The sequence below is a fragment of the Scyliorhinus torazame genome, chromosome 7 (assembly GCF_047496885.1).
Source record: "Scyliorhinus torazame isolate Kashiwa2021f chromosome 7, sScyTor2.1, whole genome shotgun sequence".
Taxonomy (NCBI): Eukaryota; Metazoa; Chordata; class Chondrichthyes; order Carcharhiniformes; family Scyliorhinidae; genus Scyliorhinus; species Scyliorhinus torazame.
Window position 1 is genome coordinate 205,750,736 of NC_092713.1, and position 13,444 is coordinate 205,764,179.

General features: G+C 46.4%; 1 protein-coding gene across 2 annotated transcripts in view; it reads right to left on the reverse strand.

Moving 5' to 3' along the window:
- LOC140426801 (uncharacterized) overlaps positions 1-13,444 on the reverse strand; it is a 140,369-nt gene that overhangs the window by 125,317 nt on the left and 1,608 nt on the right. For both annotated transcript variants that reach the window (XM_072511989.1, XM_072511990.1), the window contains exons 2-4: positions 11,516-12,540; positions 6,129-6,190; positions 1,552-1,590 (exon numbers count right to left, since the gene is read on the reverse strand). In XM_072511989.1, coding sequence (XP_072368090.1) covers positions 1,552-1,590; positions 6,129-6,190; positions 11,516-12,415 — 1,001 coding nt within the window. In that variant the 5' untranslated portion in view covers positions 12,416-12,540. The remainder of the gene's footprint in view (positions 1-1,551; positions 1,591-6,128; positions 6,191-11,515; positions 12,541-13,444) is intronic.

Consider the following 13,444-nt stretch of genomic DNA (forward strand, 5'->3'; position numbering starts at 1 on the left):
GTTGAGGAGGGCGAAGGGGGCGGTCTACGAATATGGGGAGAAGGCGAGCAGGATGTTGGCGCATCATAATTGAAGGTTATTTTGTTATTCTGCCTCCATAGATAGTTCAGGCAGTGCCCTATTGGGCTCCTCTCCACCAACACCCTGGCTCCCTCCCTCCACACCACCCTCCTTTCCCCTCTCTCCCCATCAACCCCCCCCCCTTCCTTTCCCTTCTGTTGGTGCTGAGGCAAGGGTATCTGGCCTCTCCAGCACAAAGTTTACTGCTTGTACCGTTTGTTTTTTGTACAACTGTGTTGTGAACTGTTTTAATAATCAGAGTATCCTAACCCCCACTCCCTGTACGTTGGTACAGAGGGGATGGTACCCTGTTTCTCCAACGCAAAATTAGTGTTTGTACCGTTTGGCCTTGTATAACTTTTTAATGTTTTAATAAAAAGATATGGCCAATCCACCTAATCAGCACATCTTTGGACTGTGGAAGGAAATCGGAGCACCCGGAGGAAACCCATGCAGACATGGGGAGAAAATGCAAGCTCCACACAGACAGTGACCCAAGGCCAGAATTGTACCCGGGTGCCTGGCGCTGAGGGAGCAGTGCTAAGCACTATGTCACCATGCCGCTCATTTCCAGCATATTTGGTTGACTTCTCAGGAGACAACCTGTCAAAGGGAGATTAAGTTTTTCATTTAGCCCTTGGTTTGCAATAATTATTTCGTACTGCACAATCAGTTTAGAAAAGCAATAGAAGGTCCAAGAATCTGGTTTCGTTTTGCCCACTATGGGTTTACAAACCAAACAGTTCTCTCCTGTGCTTCGATCTTATGCATGTTCCTGAGTTTGAAGGAATGCTGGAATTCACCCACAAAAATCAGTAAAACCAAGTTTCATGAGTGTCAACAAGAACCAATTGAAATTATAGCACACAGGCTAGAAATTAAAAGTTCAGCCATCAAGCTTCCTCCTTTCACTAACCATGAAAATATGTAAGAACCAAAGAACACGAAGAGTAGCCCATGAGTTGGCTCTGCGATTCAAAACAATTATAGCTGAACTACTACTTCAGTTACTCCTTTCCCACACTATCCCCATATTCCTTACTATCCAGAAGTCTGTCAATCTCTGACGTGAATATATTCCACGACTGACCATGATTGTTTGCTGCAATAAAGAATTCCAATAGTTCGGGGCGACACTGTGGTTAGCACTGCTGCCTCACGGCGCAGAAGACCTGGGTTCAATCCCGGTCCCGAGTCACTGTCCATGTGGAGTTTGCACATTCTCCCCATGTCTGCATGGGTCTCACTCCCAAAAACCCCAAAAGATGCGCAGGGTAGGTGGACTGCCCCTGAATTGGAATAAAAATTGGGTACTGCAAATTTAAAAAAAGAATTCCAATGCTTCACAATTCTTTGAGCAAAGAATACATCCAATCATGGTCACCATTCCACCCAAAGTCGTTTAACTACCATGTCATTTCATTTCTAATACCTACAACGTATTGTGGACTAGCTCTATCCACACCGTTTTCTGAATGTAGTTTCACTTACTTTGCAGCTGGCAGTTCTCCAGGGGTCCAATCAGGGTAGCTAGAAATGAACATAAAAAATGTTAACTTGAAAAACAATGGAGCAGACACTATAATGAAACACCATTGAATAAACGATTACTTGACTGGATAAATGAAAACTTGAATGGAAAAGGAGGGGGGAAAAAAATCACTCTGAAGCCATCAATTGTCTACAGAAATAATACATAACAGTTAATGAAGCATCCCAAGATAGGAAAACAATTTTCTTTTACTTTTCCTTCTTAACAACCAATGTATCTCTTCAGCCTGTCAAAATTGAATAACCACATTGCAATAGTATTGTTAGTCAACATGGTGAGCATAAAAACAATCCATTTTGTCTCGTTTAATTCACCACTGCAAAGTGTAAAGCATCAATGGTACTCAAACAAAGAACAAAGAAAAGTACTGATGTGGATATGCCGGAGTTGGACTGGGGTGAGCACAGTAAGAAGTTTTACAACACCAGGTTAAAGTCCAACAGGTTTGTTTCGATGTCACTAGCTTTCGGAGCGTTGCTCCACAGCACAGGAACAGGCCCTTTGGCCCTCCAAGCCCATGCCGACCATGCTGCCCGACTAAACTACAACCTTCTACACTTCCTGGGTCCGTATCCCTCTATTCCCATCCGATTCATGTATTTGTCAAGATGCCCCTTAAATGTCACTATTGTCCCTGCTTCCACCACCTCCACCGGCAGTGAGTTCCAGGCACCCACTACCCTCTGTGTAAAAAAAACTTACCTCGTACATCTACTCTAAACCTTGCCCCTCGCACCTTGAACCTATGCCCCCTATAACTGACCCCTCTACCCTGGGGAAAAGCCTCTGACTATCCACTCTGTCTATGCCCCTCATAATTTTGTAGACCTCTATCAGGTCGCCCCTTAACCTCCGTCGTTCCAGTGAGAACAAACCGAGTTTATTCAACCGCTCCTCATATCTAATGCCCTCCATACCAGGCAACATTCTGGTAAATCTCTTCTGCACCCTCTCTAAAGCCTCCACATCCTTCTGGCAGTGTGGCGACCAGAATTGAACACTATACTCCAAGTGTGGCCGAACTAAGGTTCTATACAGCTGCAACATGACTTGCCAATTCTTATACTCAATGCCCCGGCCAATGAAGGCAAGAATGCCGTATGCCTTCTTGACTACCTTCTCCACCTGTGTTGCCCCTTTCAGTGACCTGTGGACCTGAACTCCTAGATCTCTTTAACTTTCAACACTCTTGAGGGTTCTACCATTCACTGTATATTCCCTACCTGCATTAGACCTTCCAAAATCCATTATCTCACATTTGTCCGGATTAAACTCCATCTGCCATCTCTCCGCCCAAGTCTCCAAACAATCTAAATCCTGCTGTATCCTCGGACAGTCCTCATCGTTATCCGCAATTCCACCAACCTTTGTGACGTCTGCAAACTTATTAATAAGACCAGTTACATTTTCCTCCAAATCATTTATATATACTACAAACAGCAAAGGTCCCAGCACTGATCCCTGCGGAACACCACTAGTCACAGCCCTCCAATTAGAAAAGCATCCTTCCATTGCTACTCTCTGCCTTCGATGACCTAGCCAGTTCTGTATCCACCTTGCCAGCTCACCCCTGATCCCGTGTGACTTCACCTTTTGTACTAGTCTACCATGAGGGACCTTGTCAAAGGCCTTACTGAAGTCCGTATAGACAACATCCACTGCCCTACCTGCATCAATCATCTTTGTGACCTCTTCGAAAAACTCTATCAAGTTAGTGAGACACGACCTCCCCTTCACAAAACCATGCTGCCTCTCACTAATACATCCATTTGCTTCCAAATGGGAGTAGATCCTGTCTCGAAGAATTCTCTCCAGTAATTTCCCTACCACTGACGTAAGGCTCACCGGCCTGTAGTTCCCTGGATTATCCTTGCTACCCTTCTTAAACAGAGGAACAACATTGGCTATTCTGCAGTCCTCCGGGACATCACCTGAAGACAGTGAGGATCCAAAGATTTCTGTCAAGGCCTCAGCAATTTCCTCTCTAGCGATCTAGGCTATCTACACGCCCTTCTCCAGACTCAACATCCACCAATTCCTTCTCTTTGATGAATACTGATGCAAAGTATTCATTTAGTACCTCGCCTATTTCCTCTGGCTCCATAGATTCACTTGATTATCCTTCAGTGGGCCAACCCTTTCCCTGGCTACCCTCTTGCTTTTCATGTACGTGTAAAAAGCCTTGGGATTTTCCTTAACCCGATTTGCCAATGACTTTTCGTGACCCCTTCTAGCCCTCCTGACTCCTTGCTTAAGTTCCTTCCTATTTTCCTTATATTCCACACAGGCTTTGTCTGTTCCCAGCCTTTTAGCCCTGACAAATGCCTCCTTTTTCTTTTTGACGAGGCCTACAATATCTCTCGTTATCCAAGGTTCCCGAAAATTGCCGTATTTATCCTTCTTCCTCACAGGAAAATGCCGGTCCTGAATTCCTTTCAACTGACACTTGAAAGCCTCCCACATGTCAGATGTTGATTCACCCTCAAACATCCGCCCCCAATCTATGTTCTTCAGTTCCCACCTAATATTGTTATAATTAGCCTTCCCCCAATTTAGCACATTCATCCTAGGACCACTCTTATCCTTGTCCACCAGCACTTTAAAACTTACTGAATTGTGGTCACTGTTCCCGAAATGCTCCCCTACTGAAACTTCTACCACCTGGCCGGGCTCATTCCCCAATACCAGGTCCAGTACAGCCCCTTCCCTAGTTGGACTGTCTACATATTGTTTTAAGAAGCCTTCCTGGATGCTCCTTACAAACTCTGCCCCATCTAAGCTCCTGGCACTAAGTGAGTCCCAGTCAATATTGGGGAAGTTGAAGTCTCCCATCACAACAACCCTGGTGTTTTTACTCTTTTCCAAATTCTGTCTACCTATCTGCTCCTCTATCTCCCGCTGGCTGTTGGGAGGCCTGTAGTAAACCCCCAACATTGTGACTGCACCCTTCTTATTCCTGATCTCTACCCATATAGCCTCACTGCCCTCTGAGGTGTCCTCCCGTAGTACAGCTGTGATATTCTCCCTAACCAGTAGCGCAACTCCGCCACCCCTTTTACATCCCCCTCAATCCCGCCTGAAATATCTAAATCTTGGAACGTTTAGCTGCCAATCCTGCCCTTCCCTCAACCAGGTCTTTGTAATGGCAACAACATCATAGTTCCAAGTACTAATCCAAGCTCTAAGTTCATCTGCCTTACCCGTAATACTTCTTGCATTAAAACATATGCACTTCAGGACACCAGACCCGCTGAGTTCAGCAACTTCACCCTGTCTGCTCTTCCTCAGAGCCATACTGGTCCTATTCCCTAGTTCTCCCTCAATGCTCTCACCTTCTGACCTATTGCTCCCATGCCCACCTCCCTGCCATACTAGTTTAAACCCTCCCGTGTGACACTAGCAAACCTTGCGGCCAGGATATTTATGCCTCTCCAGTTTAGATGCAACCCGTCCTTCTTATATAGGTCACATCTGCCCCTGAAGAGCTCCCAGTGGTCTAGATGACGGAAACCCTCCCTCCTACACCAGCTGTTTAGCCATGTGTTTAGCTGCTCTATCTTCCTATTTCTAGCCTCACTGGCACAGGGAGTAATCCTGAGATTACAACCCTAGAGGTCCTGTCTTTTAACTTTCTGCCTTGCTCCCTGAACTCCTGCTGCAGGACCTCATGCTCCTTCCTGCCTCTGTTGTTAGTACCAATATGTACAACGACATCTGCCTGTTTGCACTCCCCCTTCAGGATGCCCTCTACCCGTTCGGAGACATCCTGGACCCTGGCACCAGGGGGGCAACATACCAACCTGGAGTCTCTTTCACGTCCACAGAAGCGCCTATCTGTGCCCCTGACTATGGAGTCCCCTATGACTATTGCTCTTCTGCGCTTTGACCCTCCGTTCTGAACATCAGAGCCAGCCGTGGTGCCACTGCTCTGGCTGCTGCTGTTTTCCCCTGATAGGCTATCCCCCCCGACAGTATCCAAAGGGGTATACCTGTTCGAGAGGGGGACAACCACAGGGGATTCCTGCACTGACTGCCTGCCCTTTCTGGTGGTCACCCATTTCTCTGCCTGCACCTTGGGTGTGACCACATTTATATAACTGCTATCTATGACGCTTTCCGCCACCTGCATGCTCCTAAGTGCATCCAACTGCTGCTCCAACCGAACCATGCGGTCTGTGAGGAGCTCCAGTTGCACTTTCTGCAGATGAAGCCATCCGGGACGCTGGAAGCCTCCCGGACCTGCCATCTCAGTCAGAGCACTGCACCCCTCTAATTGACATTGTGTCAATTAATTAGTAAATTAAATTTAAAAGTTAAAAAATAAGTTACTGTTAACTATATGTTTCCTAGCACTAGATGTCTACTATAAGTGTACTCGTAGCACAATTTCAAAAATGAAAGTCATATGGTCAGACCCATGTATCTCATTTAAACATCCCGCTATCTGACACCCCAACCAATAAAATACTGTTGCAAATACAGAAGTCAACGATCATTTCGTAATATTAATACATACACTCTCTGAAGAAGCAGGCAACGAAGCTTGTGTAATGAATCCTTCAAATGGTCATTCCAATCCTGCACAACAAGAAAAAAGTTAGATTGTTTTAGTAACTAAAAATGGTACAATTATTGATAACTAAAAATGGTACAATTGTAAATAGCTTAGGAGCAGAAGGGTGGCGGGTATATTATATATACAGAAAATGGAGGCTAGCCAGCTGGCTGACTCAAATACAGGAGACTAGTCAGTCATCAGAATGTTGTTTGAAAATTAAACCAATTTCACAAGACATAATTTGAAGTTCCTGTTGATTATAATGTCGGAACTTATGGTTATGGGAAACTATAGACCGGTTAGTTTGACCTCTGTGGTGGGGAAATTGCTGGAATCAATCATTAAGGAGGAGGTGACTGAATATTTGGAAAGACAAAGCTCAATCCACCATTGTCAGCATGGTTTTATGAAGGCTAAGTCATGTGTGACAAACTTGCTTAAGTTCTCAGAGGACGTAACCAGCAAGGTGGATAATGGGGAACTTGTGGATGTGGAAAAGTATTCCAGAAGGCATTTGATGAGGTGCCACATAAAAGACTGATCCAGAAAGTGAGATCGCAGGAGATTCAGAGTAGAGTACTAGGTTGGATTGAGGATTGGCTGACTGACAGAAAGCAGGTCGGGATAAATGGGTCCTTCTCTGGCTGGCGAACTGTAACTAGCAGGATCAGGGGTCAATCCTCAGACTTCACTTGTTTACAATTTATATAAATGATCTGCAAGCAGGGACAGAGTGTAGCATAGCAGAATTTGTGGATGATACTAAAATAGGTGGGATAACAGGCAGTGAAGAGGTGATAAAGATTTTACAGACAGATATAGATAGGCTAAGAGATAAAGTTTAATGTAGATAAGTGTAAGGTTATCCATTTTGGCCGAACCAAAATAGAAAGGCAAATTATAATCTAAATGGAAAGCAAATTCAATATGTGCCTGGGCAGGGGGATCTGGGTGTCAATGTTCATGAATCACAGAAAGTTGGTAGCAGGTACAGCATGTAATTACCACAGGGGGATTGGAGGTGGAGGAGGGAGCGGCCAGAGTCAGTTGACTCTCACGTGACTCTCACGTGTACCGTGAGAGGCCTGAATAGGCCGGTCAATAGGGCCCGTGTGTTTTCGCACTTAAAGGGGCTAAAGGCAGACGTAGCCATGCTACAAGAAACGCACCTGAAGATCGCGTGCCAACACCCTCTGTGGAGAATGGACGTGGGACTACTGGCGGACGAGGAGGTCTGTGGGCGGGTTCGGAGGTGTATCCAAAGCTATGTGGAGACCAATGACAATGGGGAGGTTTCGGTGAGTTTGGTCTGGGAGGCACTGAAGGCAGTTGTCAGAGGGGAGCTAATTTCAGTCAGGGCTCACAGAGAGAACAGGGATAGGATGGAGAGGGAGAGATTGGTGGGGGAGATACTTAAGGTGGACTGGAGGTATGCGGAATCCCCTGAGGAGGGATTGTTGAAGGAGCACTAGAGCCTGCAGGCGGAGTATGACTTGCTTACCACGGGGAAGGCTGGGGCTCAGTTGAGGAAAGTACAGGGAGCAGTGTACGAGTATGGGGAGAAGGCAATAGGATGCTGGCGCATCAACTGCGGAAGAGAGAGGCGGCCAGGGAGATTGGGGGAATTAGAGATGGGGGGGGGTAACACGGTGCTGAGCTCGGCAACGATTAACGAGGTCTTCAAGGACTTTTATGGCAAATTGTACGAGTCAGAACCCGGGGGGGGGGTGGAATGAGGCAGTTCCTGGACCAACTGAGGTTTCTACAGGTGGAGGAGGGGCGAGTAGAAGGATTGGGGGCCCCGGTTGAGATGGAGGAACTGGTTAAGGGGTTAGGGGGCATCCCCGGTTGAGATGGAGGAACTGGTTAAGGGGTTAGGGGGTATGCAGGCGGGCAAGGCCCCGGGACCGGATGGGTATCCCGTAGAGTTTTATAGGAAATTCTCGGAGCTGCTGGGTCCACTGTTGTTGAGGACTTTCAATGAGGCTAAGGAAAAGGGAACCCTTCCCCCGACGATGTCGCAGGCTCTGATCTCGCTTATCCTCAAGCGAGATAAGGACCCGTTCCAATGTGGCTCCTATAGGCCGATTTCGCTCCTTAATGTGGATGCCAAGCTGTTGGCCACTAGGATTGAGGACTGTGTCCTGGGAGTGATCAATGAGGATCAGACTGGGTTTGTGAAGGACAGGCAGTTGAATACAAATGTGCGGAGGCTCCTGAATGTGATCATGATGCCTTCGGAGGTGGGGGACGCAGAAGTGGTAGCGGCAATGGACGCGGAGAAAGCCTTCAATCGGGTGGAGTGGGAGTACCTGTGGGAAGTGTTAGGCAGATTTGGGTTTAGAGAGGAATGTATAGGGTGGGTTAAATTGTTGTATCAGGCCCCGGTAGCGAGTGTGTCGACGAACCAGCTGCGGTCGGTGTACTTTAGATTACATCGAGGGATGAGGCTGGGGTGCCCCCTGCTGTTTGCCCTGGCGATCGAGCCGCTGGCCATGGCGTTGAGGGAGTCCAGAAACTGGACGGGGTTGGTTCGGGGGGGGGGGGGGGGGGGGGGGGGGCCATCGTGTTTCACTGTATGCGGATGACCTGCTCCTGTACATTGTGGATCCGCTGGAGGGGATGGGGGAGGTCATGCAGATTCTTAGGGATTTTTGAGACTTTTCGGGGTATAAGCTGAATGTTGGAAAAAGCGAGCTTTTTGTGATACATGCGAGGGGCCAGGAAAAGAGACGGGGAGAGCTACCGGTTAAGATGGTGGAGAGGAGCTTTTGCTACTTGGGCATTCAGGTGGCTAAGAGCTGGGGTGTCCTGCACAAGCTCAATTTAGCGCAGCTGGTGGATCAGATGGAGGAGGACTTTAAGAGGTGGGACATGCTGCCGCTTTCCCTGGCGGGCAGGGTGCAGTCCGTAAAAATGACGGTCCTCCCCAGGTTCTTGTTCGTCTTCCAGTGCCTTCCCATTCTCATCCCCAAGTCCTTTTTCAAGCGGGTAAATAGGATTATTACGGGATTTGAGTGTGCAAACAGGACCCCGCGTGGGGGGGGGGGGGGCTGCCAAACCTTTGCAGCTATTAGTGGGCAGCGAATATATCCATGATTCGGAAATGGGTAATGGAGGGAGAGGGGGCAGTGTGGAAACGGTTGGATGCGGCGTCTTGTAAAGATACTAGCTTGGGGGCACTGATAACGGCACCGTTGCCGCTCCCGCCGACGCGGTATACTAGGAGCCCGGCGGTGGCAGCGACATTGAGGATCTGGAGACAGTGGAGACGGCACAGGGGGAGGCAAGGGCTTCAGTTTGGGCCCCAATACGGAACAATCATAGGTTTGTTCCGGGTACACTGGTCAGGGGGTTCCTAAGTTGGCACTGGGCGGATATCAAAAGGATGGGGGACTTGTTCATTGATGGGACTTTTGCTAGTCTGAGGGCGCTGGAGGAGAAATTTGGGTTGCCCCCAGGGAATACCTTTAGGTACATGCAGGTTCGGGCATTCGTGAAAAAACAGGTGGGGGAATTCCCGCTGCTGCCTGCCCGGAGGATACAGGACATGGTGGTCTCGGGCGTGTGGGTAGGGGATGGCAAGATATCGGAAATGTACCAGGAGCTGCAGGAGGCAGAGGAGGCCTTGGTGGAGGAGCTGAAGGGCAAGTGGGAGGAGCAGCTGGGTGAGGAGCTGGATGAGGGCCTGTGGGCTGCGCCCTGGGCAGGGTCAATTCCTCCTCATCTTGCGCCAGGCTTAGCCTGATTCAGTGTCAGGTGGTGCACCGGGCACATATGACAGTGGCGAGAATGAGTAAGTTCTTTGGGGTGGAGGACAGGTGTGTGAGGTGCTCAGAGAGCCCAGCAAATCATGTCCATATGTTCTGGGCATGCCCGGCACTTACAGGATTTTGGAATGGCTTCGCAAAGGCTATGTCCAAGGTTTTGGATACTCAGGTAAAACCAAGCTGGGGGATAGTGATATTTGGGGAATCAGACGATCCGGGAGTGCAGTAGTCGAAAGAGGCCGGAGTTCTGGCCTTTGCTTCCTTGGTAGCCTCCCGGAGAAGGCTCTTGTTAATGTGGAGGGACGCGAAACCCCCAAGTGTAGAGGCTTGGGTCAGTGACATGGCGGGCTTTCTCAGGTTGGAGAGGCTAAAGTTTGCCTTGTGAGGGTCCTTGCAGGGGTTCTCCAGGCGGTGGCAACCATTCCTTGACTTTCTCGCGGAACGTTAGGTGGAGGTCAGCAGCAGCAGCAAACCAGGGGGGCAGGGTTTGGGCGGTGGATAGATTTCATTTGTAAAGGGAAGATACCCCACCTTGTTTTGTTAAATGGTTAAGTTGTTTTCTGTTTTATTGCTATGTTTTCTTTTCGTTGTTTTTCTTTTTGTAGTGGTTTGTAAAAATTATTGAAAATTTTTGAATAAAAATATATATATTTTTTTAAAAAGGCAAATGGAATGTGAACATTTATTGCAAAAGAACAGGAGTATAAAAGTAGAGAAGTGCTGTTGTAATTGTATAGGCTGTTGGTGAAACGACATCTGGAATGTGTGTCTAGTTTTGGTCTCCTTATTAGAGGAAGGGTGCGGTGGCATTGGAGGCAGTTCAGAGGAGGTTCACCGGACTGATTTCGGGGATGAAAGGCTTGATGTATGAGGAGAGATATATACAGTTTGGGTTTATTCTTGCTGGAGTTTAAAAGGATGAGAGGGGATCTGACCGAGGTATATAAAATACTAAATGGGATTGGTAAAGTAAATGAAGGCCAAATGTTCCCCCTTGTGGGGCAATCTAGAACGAGAGGTCATAGATATCGGTTGACAGGCAGTAGATTTAGAACTGAGATGAGGAGGAACTACATCTCGCAGACGGCGGGGAATTTATGGAACTTGCTGCCCCATAGTGCAGTGGAATTTGAGTCATTAAATGATTACAAGAAGGAGATAGATATATTTCTTGATTTTAAAAAACGGGTTAAAGGGATATGGGCAACAGGTGGGGAGGTGGATTTGAGATCAGCCATGATCTGATTGAATGGCAGAGCAGGCTCAAGGGCTGAATTGCCGACTTCTGCTCCTAATTCCTATGTTATTTATTTATTCTTTATTCCACTTGGACAAATCTGGATATACAATGCGCAAGCTAGTGTGTCCAATACTGCCGTTCACAATCAAACCGGAAGCTTGCAAAGTTAAATGTAATAGATTTGTCAATGCCATTTTAAATGCAATTGTATAGATTTGTTCACTAGTATAATGAACCAGATACAGTAACAAACTCGTATTTCTTTGCTGAAATGTTAGAATCTAATGAAGGAGAACAGATAATGCCATAAATCATTGGTATTATCATTGACTCACCTGCAGAGTATCAATTACTTTGTCACACAGTGAACAACAGTGTGGAAGCATTACAGGCAAGTGACCAAGAAAATCCTTTATGTTTTGTAGAATAGGGGTTTTCCTTTTGGACTCAAGGAGGGATTCTTCTTCACACGGAAAGGGAAGCTCAACTATTTCATAATCAGATTCAGTTTCGGAGTCAGAATCAAATTTACTTCGATAATTTGGTGACTCGGTGAAATGCCTCTCCTTTTTACGAAACCCGCTGCCACTTTTTCCTCCCCGTTCAGATCCAGGACTGGACTCTCCAGAGGAAGGATCATAGCCATAGTTGACCAGAGGTTTGAGCACATTGCCTTGACTTTGAGAACTTCTTTTTTTCAGTAGATTTTCTTCAAAAGCGTCATCAAGAGAGGTCCTGGTGGCTTGGCTTTGCTGTGGGGAATTGTCGTCTTTGTTGTGTTTAAAAGGTGCTCTTTTCTTTTTAATCTGCTTAAGAATCTTTGGCAAGGAGTCAAGCGTAAGTTTGTCTTTAGGATAGCTCTTTACTTCATCCAGATCCTTGGATGAAAGGCCAAGTGCAGCTAAAATGTTACTGGTCTTCTGTGAGCTAACTGGTTTCTTAACAAGTGACAACAGCTGGTTTTGTCGCCGAGGTCCAAAGAAAGGCAAACCGCTTTTAGCAGTGGGTTTACCAACGGAAGACTGCCATTGTGATTGATGGGAAAAGCTCTGAGAGAATCCCGCGGCTCGCTGAGATATTTGATTTCTCCCCAAATGTATTGTACCATATGGAATGTGGCTCAGTCTCTCAAATTCTACTTGAGCAGGACACTGGTCAAATATAGCGGATTCAACATTTGCCTCTTGAAAATGAACCTTTTTAGACCCAATAATTATGCTCTGGCCCTTTGACATTTTGATAGAGTGACTACATCAAGTCTGCTAAACGTAGGTCGGACCTTCAGTAATCACAGAAAATTGTAGAACGGTTGTCCAGCTTGATGAAAACAGGACTTTAAAAATGTGCCGATGTTGCCAAGCTGAAAGTTAAAGAAAAGAACAAAGTCAAGAACAAAGTTTTCAAATCACATGCAAGTTCAAAATTTTAAAAACAGGTAACTGCAACATTTACACGGTAGTTTGAATAGATATTATAAAAAACTATAACATTTCAAAGGGTTTAATTTATAGCAATTTCAATGTATACAGACAGTTAGCCATTAAAATATGGGCAATTTGTAATCTACAAGATTTTAAAAGTGTGGATGAGGGTAGAATAGTTGATATAAAAATGAAAAATGCTGTTTCTGCCATATTTTGCTTTTGCGGTCATCAGTTGATGTTGTGTAAATGAACACCCAAAAGGCATTTGATTATCTACTACAAAGAAGCAAAATTAAAGCACGAGGGATGAAAGGAACAGTGCAGCACGAGTATAAAATTGGCTAAGTGATAGAAATCAGGACGTTATGATGAATATCTAGGTTGTTTTTCAGACGGAGACTTATTGTGATGTTCTAAATCAAGACTGCTTCTATCTAGAAGGACATGGGCAACAGACACATGGGAACACCACCACCGGGAGGTTCCACTCCAAGCAGGAGCAACACAGTGCACAGTCGTTAGCACCGCTTCCTCACGCCGCCAAGGACCCGGGTTCAATCCCGGCCCTAGGTCACTCTCCGTGTGGAGTTTGCACATTCTCCCTGTGTCTGCGTAGTCTCACCCCTACAAGCCAAAAAGATGTACAGGGTAGGTGAATTGGCCATGCTAAATTGCCCCTTAATTGGGAAAAAAAGAATTGGGTACTCTAAATTTGTTGATTGTTGGGAAGTATGTTTCCCAGAGTGTTTATTTACTGTAACCTGTTTTGATACAGGTTTGTAATAAAATAGATTTATTTTGTGAGAATGGAATACTTGAGGGGAACAATGAAATTCTTCA